The sequence below is a fragment of the Artemia sp. Qi Xiang Cuo genome, chromosome 14 (assembly GCF_049724085.1).
Source record: "Artemia sp. Qi Xiang Cuo chromosome 14, ASM4972408v1, whole genome shotgun sequence".
NCBI lineage: Eukaryota > Metazoa > Arthropoda > Branchiopoda > Anostraca > Artemiidae > Artemia > Artemia sp. Qi Xiang Cuo.
Window position 1 is genome coordinate 27,909,308 of NC_142807.1, and position 21,969 is coordinate 27,931,276.

At 35.5% G+C, this 21,969-nt stretch overlaps 1 protein-coding gene across 6 annotated transcripts in view; it reads left to right on the top strand.

Moving 5' to 3' along the window:
• The window catches only part of axo (axotactin), a 228,528-nt gene that overhangs the window by 81,281 nt on the left and 125,278 nt on the right, over positions 1-21,969 (top strand). For 5 of the 6 annotated variants that reach the window (XM_089100414.1, XM_089100418.1, XM_089100419.1 and 2 more), the window contains exons 5-8: positions 1,041-1,225; positions 5,224-5,391; positions 6,925-7,209; positions 8,104-8,210. In XM_089100414.1, the coding sequence (XP_088956540.1) occupies positions 1,041-1,225; positions 5,224-5,391; positions 6,925-7,209; positions 8,104-8,210 (745 nt within the window). The remainder of the gene's footprint in view (positions 1-1,040; positions 1,226-5,223; positions 5,392-6,924; positions 7,210-8,103; positions 8,211-21,969) is intronic. The other variant, XM_089100415.1, reaches the window with a different exon arrangement.

Sequence of the window (21,969 nt, forward strand, 5' to 3'; positions counted from 1 at the left end):
ATTATGATTTTGAAATACCTATCGTTTTTCAGTTGATTTCAAATTTTGAAATTTGATCGTTTTTTAACTTGATAGAATTGCAATAAAGCTCAAATTCATTTACATCAGAACATTATTGAAAATTCTTATGAATTTAAATAGTTCAAAATTTGGAACTTTTATAACTTGTAGAAACTGAATCCTTTGTATCCTATTGCTATCAAAATGTGGTTGTCGTTGTCTGTAAAAAAAAAATAAGGAAATAATAAATTGTAAAGAAAAAAGAAAGTATGAAATAACAATATATCCACCAAAATCAGTGTTTGTAAAATGGATTTTAAACTAGCTCAAATCTATCCATATGTATCGTTAGTCTTATGACATTGAGTAGCTGGTGGGAGATCCCCAACATTAAATTATGCAAACATGATGTAAGAGCCAAGAGAGGAGTATGCGTTTTAAATTGCTACTGTCTTCTGGAGTAGACTCTTGGGTTTATCTATATGGAGCTTTTAGCCATCTATACGGAGATTATGACTCAATAACAGAGTTTTGAATATCAACGTATATAGTTTGTACTCTGTGTGTTAATAGTCGAGACTCTAAATGGCTGAAAACCTAAAGTAATTCGAATTTAGTATGAAAGTTTTACACATCACTTAAAAAAATAATTGCTCCAAAAAGTCCAATTTCTCTTTAAAATGTTATTTTTAACCAGTACAGCAGGGTTGGTACTTTTAGAAGTAATGTTTAAGCTCTGTTTCAATTTTTTTTTTTTTTTTAACATTTATTGATCAAGATCTATAGATATTTATATCAAAATCACTAATTTCCGATATGAAAGATCCACTAGCAGCTTCTATTTATTATTAGTAGCTTTAATATAATTGGAATTATTAATCCTACTAAGTTCATAGTTATAATTAGTAACCATTACTGAAAATGAATCCTTTCCAAAAAAGTCCTTAGTTTCAATAGATTAGAATTATCGAATGTAATTAAACAAGTGCTTCCGTATTTTTTAATTCAAGGTATTGCTTCTATAATTGAAATGCTTTTAGGGATACAAGAGACTTTTCGTTCGAGTTTAGGACTTCAGACCCCAAAGGGCTTTTTTTATTCCATACACTTGCAAATCGACCGAATGAAGATGTAAAATACGAGTTGTATGTAACTTTGGAAGGGGGTGAGCTCAAAGTAATTCATGTATTTGGAGCTGAAGAAACTACTGTTCTGGTTGGCAAAGGTACTTATTAATTTTTTTACGTCTAACCTAGAGTAGATAGTAAATAAGATACATCTACCGCAAAATTTTCGCCACATTTTAGGAAAGCTTTCCCATTTTAGAAGCTGCAAACTTAGCCCTCTTACGAAAGGCATGCGGACCTACAATTTCAAATAAAGGTAAGTAGTTTGAAAAAAAATAGTAGTTAGTTGGATTATCTATTGTCTTCTAAAGCCGTAATTCTAAGTTTACAAGTTGTGCATAAGAGCTATATATTACCGCCAAATGTTTGGTGCTGTCAATTTTACGTCTGTACAAGCTGTATAGAAAAAATTATTGTTTTTAAAATGATACTTCTATAGGTACTAGTGTTTAGCTTCTTGTGTGTAATGGATCACGTAGTTTGCCTTCGGTTATAGAATGGGTAAAGAGTGACATGTCCCCTATAATTTAATCATAAACGATAAAAACGAAAAATTACAGAAAAGAAGCAAACAAACCTAGCAAGCTAAATTTTCCAGCTACTGAAATGGAAATGTCCAAAGAAAAAGAAAATATTTCGGCAAGAATCTCTGCCAAGTCTCCTTCAGTGCTAATATTAATAGAATACAAACATTTCTAAAGAAGTCAATTAATATAATTGAAAAATACACACACACAAAAAAACGTGTCACTGGAGAAGGTGATTGAATCTGAAAACAAAAATAAAAGGAAATACAAGGAAAATGCCACTTATAGACTTCATTGGGCGTAAATTCTATCAATGGCTATTGAAAGCCAGTGGCTATCAGATAGAACCTGGAACATGATTACTGAGCGCCGTAACCTAAAGCAGCAGCTTCTTAAAGGAGGTAAAAACAGCAACACAGTTCTGAAGAACCAAATATACACAGACCTTGATAAAAAAGTCAAAAAGAGGTCAAGGGGGACAAACGCAACTTTTGGATAGAAAAGCTGCCATAGCGAAGGAAGCGGCGAAGCGTGGTGACTTCAGAGCCGTATAGAAGACTACCAACAAAAACCTGGGGAAACGTAAACGGACCAGTTAAAGATGCAAATAGCAAAATTGTCTCAGACCCATCAGAAACTTCCGTAGTATGAGCCTTGCATTTCGAGAAGATTCTGAACAGACCCCTCCCCCTGTATCCGCCAGATATCCCTCCAATCCCGTTTTTGAACCTTCAAATCAGCACCAAAGAACTTTGTGATACAGAAGTTCGACATGCATCCCGCAAGTTGAAGAATGGCAAAGCAGCTAGAACTGACAGAATAACAGTCGAGATGATAAAACATCACTGAATACCTGTATGGAAGTGTGGCTTACACTTTTTGGTAGTATCTGGAAGTCTGAAAAGGTACCTGATGATTAGACAGAAAGTACACCCATCAAACTTTTCACGAAAGGAGACGCGACAAATTGAGACAACTGGAGGGGCATCAGTCCCCTATTTATTCCGGGTAAATTCTTCTGACAGATCATTCTTCTGTCCATCCAAACAGTCATCGATAAACACCTACTGGACGAATAGCACGGTTTTCCACCATCTCGTTCTTACACGAATCTCATCTATGCACCACGGATGATGATTGAGGAGTGCAATGAATCGCACGAAAAAAAAATAACTGATTTTTGTGGACTTCGAGAAAGCCTTTTACTCCATCGACTGAGATTCGTTATGGAAAATCATCCGATACTATTGAGTTTCTGACAAAATAGTGGCCCTAGTTATTGCGTTATATGAAAAAACAGAATGCTGTGCTCGTACCCAAGAAGGGAATGCTAGATATTTCCGTATCATGTTTGGTGTAATACAGGGCATTGCTATTTCTCCGTTACTCTTCGTCCTTGCCGTCGTGTACATACTCCGTGATTGTACAGGGATTGGCATCCAAATTGGAGAAGCCAAATCTAGCCGACCTGTATTTTGTTTACGATATTGCCCTGATGGAAAGTAACAAGACCAAACTCCAGGATCTCCTCAATACCATCCGTGAAAATGCTGGTCGACTTGGCCTTAAGATTAACACAGAAAAGACAAAGAGCATGGCAACAACTGAGTCTCCTCTGGACATAAAGTGTGGAGATTCAACTATTGAGCAGCTTGTTGATTTCAGGTACCTCGGCAACATAGTGGAAAATTCAGGGTCAAGCCAGCGGGAAGTGCAGCTGAGGATTGGGCAAGCCAGTGGAGCTCTTAACCGACTAAAACCAGTAGGGCGATCGGAAAAGTATTCTACGAAATTAAAAATGAGGCCATTTAATAACAATGTCCTTTCTGCATTTTTCTGTAGCAGCGAAGGCTGGAATTTAAATCAGGAACAAGAGAGACGCATTCTTGCCTTCGAAAACAACTGCCTTCGGAGGATTCTGAACATTGACTGGAGAGATCACGTCACAAACCAGTTCCCGAAAAAATATAGAGCCGTTTCCGAGAAAAAAATACATAAATACATACATACACAATTATTACTCACATTATTACTCACATCCTAACTTAGGACCCATACAACTAAATATTACTAATAATGTGAAACCAGACGAAATTTTCTATGTAATACAGAAGGTTGAGGAGGAGTCAAGGAGATGACGTGGTGCACGTGATAGTGGGAGAGTCGATCATGTTTACATGGCGATTTGAAAGGATTTTTTTTGTCGCAACATAAAGGGTATTGCTAGAGATGGAGATAAAAAGGCTAGGTCTCAAAGCAGACGAAATAACAATGAAATTGATGGAGTTCAGGGGGATGTCGTTGAGTGTTTAGATTACCATTGTACTAAGACTACTGCTGGACTTTCAAGAATCATTACAAATGTCACAACTGTTTCTACATAAGAAAATTACGTCAATTAGAAATGGAGAGAAATTAAATTGAAAAATTAAGGTTTTACAAGGAAAAAAAGAACTATAAAAGTCTTGAATGAGCAGACCTTTAGGCCTACTTATGTAAGAAGAGCTCACTATGAATGAGGAAAATGAGCCTAAAAAAAGAGAAAATACAAAGAATTATAAGTTGAGACCAACAGAAATCTTGATTCTCATTAAAATAGGGCTCTTCTGCACCCTAGTCCTTGCTATTTGGGATCTAAAACCGCGGCTATAGTTTCCTAATTTTGGAACCCAGAGGCGTCTGAAGTCGGGATAGCAGCTTCCTATTTATGGAATCCTAGGATTTTCATTTTGAAAATTTATCAATTTGGTTCTGAGTATCGGCACCAATTCAAAAGAATGTGAGGAGGGGAGGAGAAAAGAAATTTTTCAAATGTTTTTGATGAGGAATGAAAATAAAGTAATTTTTAAATCTAGGATGGGAGCTTTTACAATTTTTTTTTCTGCTAAAAGAAGATAAAAAGAAAAGCATTTTTAAACACAGGGGAAATTTTCGAAACCCCACCACCCTCCTGATTGATGTAACTATTCCAATGGGTGGGGCCTCTAAGAGGCTCCTTCCTGATATTTTTCTGGGTTAGAATATCCATAGACATTTTTTAGAAAACATAAATGTTTCATTTTTATTGACTAATCTTTCCATAGCTAAAAACTTTTTACAAGAGTTGACCCGTCGGTATCCATTGAATGTATTATCATGTTATTTACATTAGCTCATAGAGTCCCAACCCAGATACCGAAGCACCGACTTCAACTTTACCGAGAAATTGATACAGATAGGCTAATAGCGGCTCTTCTATCCACTCAAACGGCTACTTCAGGATAGTATGTTATTTGCCTTTAGTTAAGACAGTAAATATATTAAAACTGGCTTCTTTTTTAATGTAACACTTTTTACCTATCACGAAAGAAGGCCATTTATCTTCTGCGAAATATATGGGACAGAGTAAGGCTAAGCCGCTTCAGTGGAGTACATTCTAGTAAAATTTGACGTTGCTTGGCCGATATGTCTTGGAAACGGCGATTGAAAACATGTCTTTACAATTATATGAATATTGCCAGCTGTACTTGAGAATTGTTTTTGTAATACTAACCAAAGGGAATATTTTAATTTGTGAGCTTTATTTTTAGCTCTGAATACTGATGTTTGGCACAAAACATTAATAATGATTGATCCAGCCTCAGGTGTTTTAAAAGTGACCGTGGATGATGCTACTGCATCTACTCTGCTTCAGAGTCTTCGCGTGACTCCGTTTTATTCGGTCACAGAAGATGTGGATTCTGTGATGTTTATTGGAGGTATGTACAAATATTTTAAATATCCTGTGACCTTGGGCATCAGGAGAGAGTTGTAATGTAACCAAAATCTTTTTCAAATGGGGAAAGTTGGGTTTTCACAGGTTTTAGCCCGTTTATTTGCACTTTTTGGAGAATATTGGGGTTTTAATCTAGAATCTTAAAAAGACAATAGGTTAAAGCATGCAACCTAATCTAACTGCATAAAGGGGGTAAAAAAGCTAAATAGCGATAAACAGGCCGTAGGTAGTATGTTAATAATTTTAAAAACCAAAATCGGCACTTTTGAGATATTTCTATCTAAGTTCTTCCTCGTCACAACAGTAGTGTTTTTGGCTCAAATAAATTTATCCCAGCTCATACGATTGAAGCTTGATAATATGCATGTTTGCTGGAATAAGGCACTAAGCTACCAGGTAATATTTTTTATACTCAGACATGAATATAGAAAATGTCAAAAATCAGCCTTAATTTGTAAAGCTAATTATTAAACTTTAATTTGTAGACCTGGTTATATTATAGGATATTAGCTGCTGCACAAAAAAAAAGAAAAAGAAAACTAGGAGTCCCAACCTTCAGCTTTAGATAGGTTTGGTTTGGCAATACTAGTTCCTGGAAGGAGAAGGGAGCGTTGCTTACTACTTGCCAGCTATCAGTTGCAATCGACCTGAGAACCAGTGCTAACCCAAAAACTTCTCTCTGCCAGCTTTTATTGCTTCTCGGGGACCCTATCTCACGTGACGGTCGGCACTTTATATGTTCAAGAGCATTGAGACCCCCCCCCCCCCGTTCGTGATGATTTTGACCCCCATTACAACTTTAATCATTCAAACTTTGGCAGTATACTACACAAAATACCGTGCCTCATGGTTAGACACTGGGCAGGACGACCAGTGTTTGGATGGGATTGAAATTAGCAGTAGTGGGCACCTATGTGCGCTTACCACTCTCAGGGGCACTATGATAAGGTTGTCACCATTAAGTCTGTCAATCAAAAAGAGTGAATTCGAGTAGCACCACCGAATAACAACTATATGTTAGATGTATTTCGGGAAGTAGATACATTACTTAAGTACATGAAAACAGAAATTAATAAAGACAGTAAAAAGTTACTTTTTATAAATGCTTGTAGTCATGATAGCTACATCATGACTATACCAGTAGCTATGACAATACATTGTTAGACTAGCAAAAATCAGGCCAAGAAATGCTGCAAACCAATGGTTGGAGTAGGACAAGTAATGGATGTAGAACTGGGAACACATTCTCAAGACATAATTTTGGCAGCAAATCAATTTTTGAATGTGTATCGTCGTATCTTTACATATTTCTGAGCTAGCACAAGGCCACTTTTCTGGAGGATATTTTTTAAACAAATCTATATACATGGGGGTATGTTATCTGCAATTAAAAGGGCTCGAATGAATTCTTTCTATTCTTTTTAAATTTTCTACTATTTCATGTGATTTATTTTATAAGTCTGCGTTAACATACAAATAATTGGAAAGTTGACATCAGTTTTCGTTTTAAATATAGGTATGGATACAGTTCAAGACGGCATGGAATCCAGTTATCTGTTTGAGCATTTTGTGGGATGTCTTCGAAATATTCGACTACGTGGAGGACCCTCAGAATCGGAGCTAAGTTATGTAACACCATTCACCGCCGCAGTTTTCAGGGATATCAAAGAAGGTTGTATAGACAGATGCTTAAGTGAAGGAAATGCTTGTAGGAACGGTGGACGGTGTATTAACTTGTACGATAGGACAGAATGTGACTGTTTTGGAACTAATTATGAAGGAGAAAACTGTGACCGTGATGGTAATTATTGATTTCAAGATGAACATAAAATACCCTTTGTTTTTACTTTTCAATTATTTTAACGAAGAATTAAGCTTCTCTCTAATTTAACATCACAATTATTACTCAAGTACCTAAGATGAGAAGAGCCATCTTATATCGTAATATTACATTACAGCCATCCGGATCGTAATATTTTCAAAAGGAGATCTGTTCTAAATCTTTAATTTTCATCGAAATTTGATTCAGCTTTCTTGTGAAAAAATTGGACCTAGAATAAAAATTTCTTTACATTTATGAAACTCGTTTGTTATATAAGGCGTGTCTCTGCCATTCAGCAAAATCCTGACCTTGAGCTATTCGTTCACGGATCAACAGAAATTGTTAGTAACTTCGATCCGTAAAAATTCCTGACGAAGAGGATTCCTATAATTCAGAGTTGCCAATGAATTTTCAGAGCCAGCTTTAGAAATTTTTAGCATACAAATAAAACTCGTAAATATATTTGTTTGGTAAATGTATTGCTTTTGTGTTTTATGGTGCTCTTTCATTTTTAAACGCTTTGACCCTTTATGTGCTGCTTAGAAAATTTTACCTCTTTCATGTCTATGTTTTTATTTCTGGAAATTATCTCAGGTAACCTGTTTCCGTTAATTTTAAGAGAAATTTACGGTAATCATTATTTTTATTTTTGGTGCCTTACAAACAGTCGCTACCAACAATTATGAGTCGCAAGTGGAATAGTGGAAACACGCCTATACAGCCTTGTTTATGTAGTGTCCTTGTGTCTTTCTTACAGAATTTTTTGTTTTTCTTTAATTTTTTAATTTTGTGGTTCCCTCTTTTTAAATTCACCTGTTTTTCGTCTAATTTTTTATTACCTAACATTTAAACTTTATATTTTTTTTGTTTTAGTTCCAACTGTTCTCACACTCCGAGGTTACTCTTACTTATCGTATCGAATATATGATTGGAAAGATCGAGTTCATTCTAAATCCAATCGTATCAGCATGATTTTCAAGGTGAGTAGTTTCACCGGTCAACTCTAAAGTCGGGACATGTTTCAGGATTCCATTCAAAATAGGTATAGAAGAATGCGTATTTGTATGCACGGCTTGAAATCATTGCAAAAGGGTGATTCTCCTTGTTATTCTAGTTAGTGGACTGTGAACCTCCAGTTAAGATCGACATTGGCAATTAAAATAGGCTAATTTCTGAGGAATTGTCGGACTTTTTCTAAGAAATTCTCCAAATTTGTTATCGTAATCATAAATTACTTTTCTGTCGAATTTAAACGAAAACCCCTATTTTCGCATTAGGGTTACACGGAAAATGTTTGTCACTAGAGAATCTCTTTAGAAGAACCATTTTTTTTTTTATACGTAAGCTACTACGAGCAGTAGTTCACGCTTTACTAGGTTGTAGCTGCTGCTGCACTCTTGCTTGGTTTTAATATTACGGTTCTAGGCGTTTACCGCCCAGAAAATATTTCTCCGGTGAATACCCCTCGGAAAATACCACCCCCAGAAATTACCCCCCCCCCCTGTGGAAAATACCCCCTGGAAAACACCCCTCCGGAAAACACCCCCCCCCCACGTAAAATACCCTATCGCGACAAATGCCCCCTAGAAAATACCCCATGGAAAATACCCCCCCGTGTAAAATACCCCCCCCCCTCGCAAAATAACCCCTGTGGAAAATACATCCCCGCTGAAAGGAAATTATTCCCAAAAGTTTTCTCCCCATTGAAAATTCCCTCAGACCATTCCCTTGCAGAACACTCCTTTTCGAAAAATATCCTATGTTAACGCCGGTATTCAAAAAGGTGATCGCACCAAATCTGAGAGATATCAACCTATTAGCCTAACTTCAGCTGTTGTTAAGATACTTGAACACATTGTCAATTATTCAATTCTCGAACATTTAACCACAAACAAGATCTTGTCGCCCAAGCAGCATGGATTCCACTCAAGAAAACCAATCAAAACGAACATATTGGAATCATACAAAGAAATTACAAATATGGTTGACCAAGGAAATCCAGTCAACCTACTGCTTCTAGACTTTACCAAGGCTTTTGAACAAGTACCGCAAATTCAATTATGCTCCAAATTATCTGCCTCTAGCATCAAGTAAGCTGTGATAGACTGGCTAATGAATTTCCTCACCAATTGCAAGCAGAAAGTCCGCATATTCGAGATGGGTGGCCAGCCAATCTACTCCCATGAGGCCATGGTAATGAGCGGGGTACCACAGGGAACTGTACTAGGCCCAACCCTTTTCTTGATGTACATCAACAACATTTTCGATCATGTAGATAATAGTGTGCATTTGTTCGCTGATGATGCCAAACTGTTCGGCATTTCAAATCCAGAGACCATCCAACGTGACATAGACAGGCTACAGGATTGGACTAAAGACTGGCTCCTTCAATTCAATACAATCAAATGCTGTATTTTGCACCTTGGACCTAGTAACCCAATGGCTACCTACTCAATTTACAATCCCATCACAAAAACAAGAGAGCATCTAGAGAATAGAGAAGAAGAAAGGGACCTTGGTGTCATCTTTGACAATCATCGACAAGTTGAAGCTCCACAGCCACGTTCAGCATGTTGTTTCCCGTGCAAATTCCAGCCTTGGCCTATTAAAACGGACCATCAGTAGCCGAAAGGCAACAATATTCATAAAATTATATAAAGCTCTCGTCAGACCCCATCTCGATTTTGGCATGTGCCTTGCAGGTTCTTCTTATTGTTAAGATGTAAGGCTCATCAAAAAGGTTCAAAGGCAAGCAACAAATAGCATGAAAAGCCTAAAATCAACTTCATATGAGAACCACCTCAAGCACCTTAAGCTATCTACCCTCGTCTACAGGCACAGGCGTAGCGATATGATGCTTACTAACAAACTTCGAAAAGAAAACTCTACCATCGTTAGCAGCAGTCATAGCACCAGCCATCATTACACAAGAAGACACTCCAAGAAGCTGCCAAAGTTAAGCTCCCGATCGAGAACCCGTCAAATGTACTTCTCAAGAAGAGTCATAAACCTTTGGACTCAATTGAAGGACTCAACTGTCAGCGCTCCCTCCATCCAGTCTTTCAAATGCCACCTTGACAAGGAGTGGGAGAAGAGGCAGTAGAGGTTCAATTGGGAGCCGTCAACTCAAGAGCACTACAGGTCCGGAGGACCTTAAAGCTCTCAAATGGATTAAGGTGATTAAGGTGACACTTAAACTTCTACAATGGGGCTCTCTGATTCCTTTGCAGTTAGGGAGGGAGGGAGATACCTCAAAAGGTGCATTTAATGCCAACAAATCTCAGCTATCATTGAGCGATAAGATAAATAAAGAATTAGATCTAAAGGAGAGAAGAGGGGAGGGTTGAGGTAGAAATTTATGTATAATCCCCAGGACAGTAAACAGATTTTTATTTTTGGAGGTGGGGTATTTTTTCAGAGGGGTATTGTTTCGGGGGGGGGGGGAAAAAAGAAACTTTAAAAAGCGCATCAAAAATGTTAAATTTTTGTCTGCTCCCTTATGATTTCCGGGAATATTTCTGGTATAAGTAGAACAAGCAGTATCAATCCCTGGGGGATTTCTTATTCAGAGCCTGTCATTCCTTTTTTACTAGCTCATTTCCTGGGGGATTTCCTATGGAGCACCTGCTATTTCTTTCTCCTGGGCCCCAAACCTATCCAGCAGCTTCAATTCCTATGTTCCTGGCCCCAAAACTTATCCAGCAGCTCCAATTCCTTCTTTCCTGTCCCCAAGTCCTACCCGGAAAGTGTGATTATATTTTTAAGCGGTCGTAGCCAAGGGTTTATACGCCAAGTCCTGTAGACTAGTCCTCAGAACATTGTGTAGACTATGTCTACGACAAGGGATAGGGGCTTTGTCAAAAGATTGTATGGAACTTTTCTCACCATAAATTGTAGTATATTTCTCACACTCTTTGTCTTGTACGTAAATATATGTTCCTATATATATTGTCTCCATAGGTATTGTCTCCATAGACAATACTCCTTATTTGTCTTATTTGTATTTGTCAATTGTCTCCTTATATTGTCTCCATAGGTATGAATTTGTATGAATTTGTTTAAAGGGTGGTATAGTTGAGTCACTCTCAGGTTTGCCCGGAACCCGTTTTTCCCGTTTTTCCTATATATTTTTATTTTTTTTTGTTTTTTTTATTTATTATTTATGGGATGGCGGCGGGAAGTTTTGGAGTATGTGAAGTATTGATTTTTGTTATTGCGACCAGGAGCCGAGTGAGAGTAGGATTTTCATTTTTTCTTTTTTTTTTCTTTCTTTCCTCTTTTTCTCGTTTTTTCTCTTCTTTCTCTTTATTATGTTATTATAAGTGTTAATTTTAAGAGGGTAAATACTTCCGAACAAGCGTTAGCTTATGGAAGGTCATTTGTTTTTTGCGTTGTGTTGTTTTTGGAATAAACCCTTATCTTATCTTATGTGTTCCTGAGAGGCAATCCTTTAATCTAGTTTTAAGCCCCAAGCTCTACCCGCTAGACAGGCAATTTCTACCTGGGAGACACACCACCCACAAACAACATAGGATGCCAAAATATCTTTTTTTAACCCATTGTAACACCATTATTTTCCAAAATAAAGGACTTACCATTATTCACGGGGGGGGGGGGGCAAACTTTAAGAACATCATTCACTTTTAATTTATAAGTCGCAAACAACAGAATCAATACATACTAAATCAATACACACAAAATATAAGAACAGGTAGGCTACTAAAGTCCAGTTCCCATGCACCCAATTCAGTCAGAGACAGTCTATTTGAATTACGTGTTAGGACCATAACAGTTCCTCGGATTTGAAAACCTTGTTTACATTTTCATACACATCTAGAGGCCATTTTCACTAAGGGCTTACTAGGGTTTGAGGGTTTTAATGGATTATTTTCTGTATTTAAAGAGTCGTTTCATATATCTATATTTTTTTTACTATTTTCTTGGTTTAATTAGGCCAGTACACGAAAATTAAACTTCACAGACAGAGTGGCAAAGCGATAATGAGGCTTTTCCGGCCAAGCGTTACATTGGTGGAGGGGGCTAATACACTTGGAGTAGGATTTTCTCGAGTTTTGGGGCGTTACATGGACGGAGGAGACTATGGGGCATGAGTTTTCATCCCATTTCAGGGGACTTCTTACCTTTCACGGTATGGGTAGTTTTCTCATCGTATTTTTCTTCAAAAGAATATTATTGACTTCTGATACACAAGTGTTTTAAGATATACTTTGAAACCAAACAGTGCTTGGAAACAAGGTAATTTCTTTTAAAATTCTTTTTAAATGATTATTTTCCCACACTTCAAGTTTTTTTTAAATATTATTGTTATTTTCCCAGTTTAAAGAGCGTATGACTTTTCATCCTATTTGAAGGGAACTTTTTACATTTCGTGGTATAGAGTAGTTTTCTCATCATATTTTTCCTGAAAAGAATATTAATGACTTTTTTCAACCCCTGATATTACCATTAATTTCCAAATAAGTTTAACAAGGGTGGGAGGCGTCAAATTAACGATTCTCCAAAGTTTGTTTTCTGACACACAAATATATCAAGAAATACTAGAAAATATATTCTTTTTTTTCTGTATTCTCGCCCTTTTTTTTAATTTCGCATTAGAACCCGAACACTTTCTCGAATTTGAAAATCTTGTTTTACATTTTCGTACGCATCTGGGGGTCATTTCTTACTAAGAGCAAACTCGGCATTAAGGCTATAGAAATAGGGGCCCGGGTTCGGTACATCCTGGCGGACACCCCACCAGGTGGATATTCCGCAAGCTTACGGTGTATGACATCATAGATGGTAAACATGGTCAGATTTAATACTAAGATATTCGGAACCATAGATCTACCGTATTTCAAAACACACTTCGGAATCTAACTATTTACACAATATTTATTTTATTACTTCAGAGCAAGTTCTTTTTTCTTTATATAAGCTTTTTGTGCTTTATATATTTGAGTTTATTAAGTTCAGCGAGTTTTTTTTCTTTATTTCGCTCTTAAACCATACTTTTCACACTTGCCTGCACTCCTATAACACCAAACTACCCACATGGCTATAGAGAGGGTTTTTTCAAGAGCCCTTCGGTGTCACTCATTTTCAGAAGACTTTTAAGTTCAGCTTTCTTTGAATTAGGCCCATTTGCTTTATATTTTGAGGGTTTAATCATTTTTTACTGTATTTTAAGATTTGTTTTATTTTTTAATTATTTTCCTTCACTTATGCATATCCCACGTAGGGTATTTCACGTGGTTTTTTTCGAGAGCTCTTCGCTGTCACTCAGTTTGATAAGGCTATTAAGTTCGACTTTCTTTGAATTAAGCCTTTTTGCTTTATGTTTTGAAGGTCTTAACCGATTTTTTTTCTGTATTTTAAGATTCTTTTCATTTTTTTATTTTCTCGGGTTTATGCACATCCCAATCCAAGCAATACCTTTCAAAAAGCTATATAATATAATTTCAGAAAAAGTTCTGTTAGTAATATTCCTACTAACCCATTTTTATTCCAAGTTGAAGTACACATCTTTTTCACTCACAACCTTTCTTTTTGACTTAATACGTATCCCAACACCAAGCAATACTTTCAAAAGGCTTTATAATATCATTTTAGAACAAGTTCTTTTACAATCTTTAACCGGTTTTCACCTCTGCTTACACTCCTGCACCGAGCTATATCTGTCAAAACCCTATGTAATTCCATTTCAGCTCTTTAACCAGTTTTCGTCACTTCTTAAACTCCTACACCGAGCTATATCTATCAAAACAATTTGCAATATTAATGTCCAGCATTTTTTTTTTCAGCTCTTGAAGCAGTATTAAGGTTTGTTTACACTCCTACACTGAGCTCCAATATGTCATTTTACGACATCTCTCTATGATGTTCTAAGGGTTAGATCAGCACAATCTGGCACCTTCCGACTATGCTGTAGTCAAGACAAATAGACAATTGATCAAATATTCGAAACATCTATGGCCTTCTTCCCATATTGACGGGGCTTAAAAGAACTTTTAAAAGATTTAGAAGCTAGTGTCGCTAGGGTTTCATAAGGCTAGTGTAGGTATCCCTACTAGGAATTTTAGTTCGTAATCCCACCGCTAGAAGATTCCTAGCGCTAATGTCGATATGTTATGCTTTTCCTGGGGGATTTCTTATGTTACCCCAGACAAATTTCGATTCAGTTTGAAAAAAGTCTGCTCTGCGTTAACATGGATTGAGTTAGAAATATATTTTTATTGCGACTGTTCTATTTGTAAAGGGCATTATCATGATTTCAACAATTCTTGTGAGGCTAATATAACAGATTTCGATATCGTGGACTCTAGAACAGACGATAAGAATCTGGAAGAAATGAGGAGAAGAATCTTGGTTGATATGAAGAGAAATTAATACAGAGCACAATAGGGTCAATAAAAAGGTTCGTTATGTCAGCAAAGGAACAGGAACATCAAAATGAACAAGGGATATACTAGAAAAAAAAACAGTGATGAAACCTTAAAGAAAAATGTGTATAAGGCAAGATTTAAAAGTGAATCTTGTGATGAATATGATCTAAGAGAAAAGAAAAAGTGTCCCTTCAAGAGAGAACAAAGGGATTATTCTATAGAAGGGATTTTAAACATCCAAAATCGTTCCGGAAGAGCTCCTATATATCATTTTATGGGAAATCTCATTATTGATATGCTTAATAAGTTTTGCATTTACAATAGTCTTACAATAAATTTGTTCTTAAATATTAATTTTGTCTTACACCTTCGATGAACCTAGGGTAAGGATAAAAGCAGGGATTTCTCGACATGAATAGCTCAGGATCCTCAACATATACTAGAGAAACACGGTCACTAGAGGATTCGAGGCGGTAGTGTGGACATAATTGGCGCTTTTTTTTATAGATTTATTGTCACTTTAGATTTATTGTAACTATGGCCTTTTGAAAGAAATAATTATTTCATTTTTTTAAAGAAATTTAAGTTTTTTAACATTTTACTATAATGAATTTTTACTTTTTAATGTTTTTCGTATTATAAATTTAAGTTTTTAACATTCTACTATAACGAATTATTACTCTTTAGTTTTTTTTTGTATTACAAATGTAAGTTTTTAACATTTTACTATGATGATTTTTTCTTTTTAATGTTTTTGTATAATGATCTTTGCTTTTTTCAAAATTAGTTTTTTATGTATATATCTGTTTCAATTTTTTTTAAACACAGAAGAAACAACTTTGGTAGAAAAATACAAAATCCTACTTGTCTTTCAATTTATCTATTTTACTTTTTCGACAAAGGGTTTGAGAAATGCTCCTAGTGACAAGAAATCTATAAAAAGCGCCTACTATATCCAAACTAATGCCTCAAATCCCCTAGCGGCCGTGTCTTCAATTATATGTTAAAGATCTCGAGCTATTCTTGTAGACGAATCCCTGCTTGTATCCTTACCCTAGGTTTATCGAAGGTGTAAGACAAAATTAATATTCAAAACAAATTTGTTGTAAGATTATGGTGTAAAACTTATCAAGCATATCAATAATGAGATTTGTCACAAAATAACATATAGAAACTCTTCCAGAACGACGATGTTTATAATCCCTTATGTTATCTCTTGAAGGGAAAATTTTTCTCTTCTCTTAGTTCGTATTCATCACAATATTCATTGTTACTTCTTGCCTTATACACCTTTTTCTTTGAGGTCTTTTCTATTATATTTTGATATATCTCTGTAGAAAAATCTCTCTATTCTATGTTTCTTATTTTAATGTTCCCATTCATTTTCTGACACAAAGAACCTCTTTTTGTGTGAAATTCTTTTAATAGATATAGCTCGGTGACACAAGCTTCAACGTGTATTAAAAGTTTTTTTTTGAAGCCCCGTCAATATGGGAAGAAGGGCCTAGATTTTTTCGAATATTTGACCAATTCTCTATTTGTCTTGACTAGAGCATAGTGGAAAGGTGCCGGATTATGATGATCTAACCCTTAGAACATCACCGAGAGATGTCATAAAATGGCATATTGGAGGTATGTCTAGGAGTGTAAGCAAACTTGAAAACTGCCGAAAGAGCTGTAAAAGAAAAAATTATTAAGCACTAATATTACAAATTCTTTTGATAGATATAGCTCGGTGTAAGAGTGTAAGCAAAAGATGAAAACTTGTTAAAGAGCTGTGAAGTAAAAAAATTATTGGATATTAATATTACCATGGCTTTTGACAGATATAGTTCGGTGTTGGAGTGTAAGCAGAGGTGAAAACTGGTTAAAGATCTGTAAAAGAAGTTGTTCTGAAATTATATTATGAAGCTTTTTGAAAGGTATTGCTTGGCGTTGGGATATGATTAAGGTTAAATAGAAAGGTTCTGAGTGGAAAAGATGTGTACTTCTGCATGAAAAAATAAAATGGATAAAGATTAATATTAATAAAAGAACTTTTTCTGGAATGATATTATAAAGGTTTTTGGAAGCTATTGCTTGGATTGGAATATGCATAAACCCGAGAAAATAATAAAAACATGAAACAAATTTTAAGACACAGAAAAAAAATCGTTAAAAACTTCAAAATATAAAGGAAAAAGGCTTCATTCAAAGAAAGCCAAACTTAAAAGCCTTTTGAAATTGAGTGACAGCAAATTGAGTGAAATTGAGTGACAGTTCTCGAAAAAACCCCGTGAAATACCCGGCGTGGGATATGCATAAACCTGGGAAAATAATAAAAAAATAAAACAAATCTTAAAATTCAGTAAAAAAGAATTTGGTTAAATTCCTTAAAATATGATGTAAAAGGGCCTAATTCAAAGAAAGCCGAACATAAAGTGTCCTGAAATTGACTTTTTGAAAAAAAACCTGTAACGAAATTGAGTGACAGTGAGGGGCTCTCGAAAAAACCCCTCTCCATAGCCATGTCAGTAGTTTGGTATTATAGTAGAGTACGCAATTATGAAAAGTATGGTTTAGGAGTGAAATAAAGAAGAAAAAACTCGCTTGAACTTAAGAAACTCAAATGTAAGAACCAGGTTCACAAAAAGCTTTTATTAAAGAAAAAAGAGTTTGTTCTGAACCAATAAAATAAATACTGCGTAAACAGTTTGGTTCCGAAGTGAATTTTTAAATACGGTAGATCTGCGATTCCGAATATTTTAGCTTTAAATCGGGCAATACTTACCATCTGTGATGTCAGACACCGTAAGCTTGCGGAATATCCACCTGGTGGTGTCTCTGCCAAGGTGTACCAAAGGTTGATCCCCATTTTTATAGCCTAAAGACCTAGTATGGCCCCAAATAAAGAAAACCTCGTTTGAAATTAACAAAACGAAGCCTTGTGGGTAGTTTGGTGTTATAAGAGTGTTCGCAAGTGTGAAAGGTATGGTTCAGGAGCAAAATAAAGAAAAAACTCATTTGAAATTAATAAAATCAAGTCTTGTGGGTAGTTTGGTGCTATAGGAGTGTATGCAAGTGTGATAAGTATGGTTTAGGAGCAAATTAAAGAAAAAAACTGGTTTGAACATATTACTCAAATGTAAAAACCAGGTTCACAAAAAGCTTTTATTACAGAAAAAAGTACTTGTTTTGAAGTAATAAAATAAATATTGCGTAAATAGCTTTGTTCTGAAGTGTGTTTTGAAGTACATTAAAACTGTGATTCTGAATATATTAGCTTTAAATCGGGCGATGTTTACGATCTGTGATGTCATACACTGTAAGCTTGCGGAATATCTACCTGCTGGGTCTCCACCAAGGTGCACCGAAAGTCGGCCCCTATCTCTATAGCCTAAATACCTAGCATGTCCCAAAAAAAAGAAAAAACTTGTTTCAACTTAATAAAATCAAATATTGTCGGTAGTTTGGTGTTATAGAAGTGTACGCAAGTGTGAAGTGTGATTTAGGAGCGAAATAAACAAAAAAACCGGTTTGAAATTAATAAAATGAAGTCTTGTGGGTAGTTTGGTGTTATAGGAGTGTGCACAAGTGTGAAAAGTAAGATTTTGAAGCGAAATAAGGAAAAAAAACTTGTTTAAAATTACTAAAATGAAGTCTTGTGGGTAGTTTGGTGTTATAGGAGTGTACGCAAGTGTGAAAAGTAATGGTTTAGGATTGAAATAAAGAAAAAGCTAGTTTGAAATTAATAAAATGAATTCTTATGGGTAGTTTGATGCTATCGGAGTGTACGCAAGTGTGAAAAGTACGGTTTAGAAGTAAAATAAAGAAAGAAACTCGTTTGAAACTAACAAAATGAAGCCTTGTGGGTAGTTTGGTGCTATAGGAGTTTGCACAAGTGTGAAAAGTACGGTTTAGAAGCAAAATAAAAAAAAACTCGATTAAAATTAATAAAATGAAGTCTTGTGTGTAGTTTGGTGTTATAGGAGTGTGCGCAAGTGTGAATAGTATGGTTTAGGCCTAAAATAAAGAAAAAAAACGGTTTGAAATTAATAAAATGAAGTCTTGTGGGTAGTTTGGTGTTATAGGAATGTAAGCAAGTGTGAATAGTATGGTTTAGGACTAAAATAAAGAAAAAACCGGTTTGAAATTAATAAAATGAAGTCTTGTGGGTAGTTTGGTGTTATAGGAATGTAAGCAAGTGTGGAAAGTATGGTTTAGGAGGGAAATAAAGAAAAAAAAACTCGTTTGAAATTAATAAAATAATGTCTTGTGGGTAGTTTGGCGTTATAGGAATGTAGGCAAGTGTAAACAGTATGGCTTAGGACTAAAATAAAGAAAAAAACCGGTTTGAAATTAATAATATGAAGTCTTGTGGGTAGTTTGGTGTTATAGGAATGTAAGCAAGTGTGGAAAGTATGGTTTAGGAGTGAAATAAAGAACAAAACTCGTTTGAAATTGATAGAATGAAGTCTTGTGGGTAGTTTGGTGTTATAGAAATGTAAGAAAGTGTGGAAAGCACGGTTTAGGAGTGAAATAAAGAAAAAAAAACTCGTTTGAAATTAACAGAATGAAGCCTTGTAGGTAGTTTGGTGCTATAGGAGTTTGCACAAGTGTGAAAAGTACGGTTTAGAAGCGAAATAAAGAAAAAACTCGTTTAAAATTAATAAAATGAAGTTTTGTGGGTAGTTTGGTGTTATAGGAGTGTACGCAAGTGTGAATAGTATGGTTTAGGACTAAAATAAAGAAAAAAACCGGTTTGAATTTAATAAATTGAAGTCTTGTGGGTAGTTTGGTGCTATAGGAATGTAAGCAAGTGTGGAGAGTATGGTTTAGGACTAAAATAAAGAAAAAAAACTTGTTTGAAATGAATAAAATGAAGTCTTGTGGGTAGTTTGGTGTTATAGGAATGTAAGCAAGTGTGAATAGTACGGTTTAGAAGCGAAATAAAGAAAAAACTCGTTTAAAATTAATAAAATGAAGTTTTGTGGGTAGTTTGGTGTTATAGGAGTGTACGCAAGTGTGAATAGTATGGTTAAGGACTAAAATAAAGAAAAAAAACGGTTTGAATTTAATAAAATGAAGTCTTGTGGGTAGTTTGGTGCTACAGGAATGTAAGCAAGTGTGGAGAGTATGGTTTAGGACTAAAATAAAGAAAAAAACTTGTTTGAAATTAATAAAATGAAGTCTTGTGGGTAGTTTGGTGTTATAGGAATGTAAGCAAGTGTGAATAGTATGGTTTAGGACTAAAATAAAGAAAGAAAACCGGTTTGAAATTAATAAAATGAAGTCTTGTGGGTAGTTTGGTGGTATAGGAATGTAAGCAAGCGTGAAAAGTAATGGTTTAGCATTCAAATAAAGAAAAAGCTAGTTTGAAATTAATAAAATTAATTCTTGTGGGTAGTTTGATGCTATAGGAGTGTACGCAAGTGTGAAAAGTACGGTCTAGAAGCGAAATAAAGAAAAAAAAATCGTTTGAAATTAATAAAATGAAGTCTTGTGGGTAGTTTGGTGTTATAGGAATGTAAGCAAGTGTGGAAAGTATGGTTTAGGACTAAAATAAAGAAAAAACTCGTTTGAAATTAACGAAATGAAGCCTTGTGGGTAGTTTGGTGTTATAGGAGTGTATGCAAGTGTGAATAGTATGGTTTATGACTAAAATAAAGAAAAATACTCGTTTGAAATTAATAAAATGAAGTCTTGTTGGTAGTTTGGTGTTATAGGAGTGTATGCAAGTGTGAAAAGTGCGTTATAGGAGCGAAAAAAAGAACTCGTTTGAACTTAATAAACTCAAATGTAAAAACTAGGTTCAATAAAGCTTTTATTAAAGAAAAAAGAGCTTGTCCTGAAGCAATAAAATAAATATTGCGTAAATAGTTTTGTTCCGAAATTTGTTTGGAAATACGGCAGGTCTGTAGTTCCGAATATATTAGCTTCAAATCGGATGATGTTTACCATATGTGATGTCATACACCGTAAGCTTGTGAAATATCCACTGGTTGAGTCTCCGCCAAGGTGCATAGAACCCAGTCCCCCATTTTTATTGCCTAAACCCCTAGGATGCCCTTAGTGAAAATGACCCCAAGATCTGTTTGAAAATATAAAGCAAGGTTTTCAAATTAGTGAAAGTGTTAGGGTCCTAACAGGAAATTCAAAGAATTGTGAGAATACAGAAAAAAAGTATATCTTTTCTAGTATTTCTTGAAACTCTGCGTGTCAGAAAACAAATTTTGGAGAATCATAAATTAATGAGGTTATGAGGGGTTGAAAAAAGTCAATAATATTCTTGTCAAAAAAATGCGATGAGAAAACTACTCTATACCGCGAAAGGCTAAAAGTCTCCCTGAAATAGGATGAAATGTCACACCCACTTTAAACTGGGAAAATAACAATAATATGAATAAAACTTAAAATGTGGGAAAATAATCATTTAAAACAGGCCTTAAAAGAAATTGTCTTTTTTCCAAGCATTGTTTGGTTTCAAGGATATCTTGAAATACTTGCGTACCAGAAAACAAATTAGAAGAATCAGTAATTTGATGTCCTCCTCCCCCATTAAACTTACTTGGAAACTAATGGTGTTATTAGGGGGTGAACAAAGTCAGTAATATTCTTGTAAAAAAAATGCGATGAGATAACTGCTCTATACCGCGAAAGATAAAAAGTCCCCCTTAAGTGGCATGAAAAGTCACGCCCCATAGCCTCTTCCGTCTATGTAAAGCCCCAAAATTCGAGACAAGCCTACTCCAAGTGTATTGGCCCCCCTCCGCAAACGTAACGCTTTGCCGGAAACACCCCAATATTGCTTTGCCACTCTGTCTGTGAAAATGAATTTTTACGTACTGGCCTTTTTAAACCGAGAAAATAGTAAAAACATATGAAACAAATTTAAAAATATGGAAAATGATCGATTAAAACCAATGGTTTACTGATCGAGTAAACCATTTGTGTTACAATGGGTTGAAAAAGATATTTTGGCATGCTATTTTGTTTGTGGGTGGTGTGTGTCTCTCAGGCAGAAATCACCTGTCTAGCGGGGAGAGCTGGGGGCTTAAAACTAGGTTAAAGGATTGCCTCTCAGGAACACTAATGTTTACATAAAAAACAAAGGGTGTGACAAATAGACTACACTTTATCATGATGACGGTCCCATGCAATGTGGTGAGAAAGCCACTATAACTTGTCGTACAAATAGTCTACACAATGTTCTGAGGACTAGTCTACAGGAATTGGCGTATAAACCCTTGGCTACGACCGCTAAAAAAGGAATCACACTTTCCGGGTAGGACTTGGGGACAGGAAAGAAGGAATTGGAGCTGCTGGATAGATTTTGTTCCCAGGAAAAAAGGAATGGCAGGTGCTCCATAGGAGA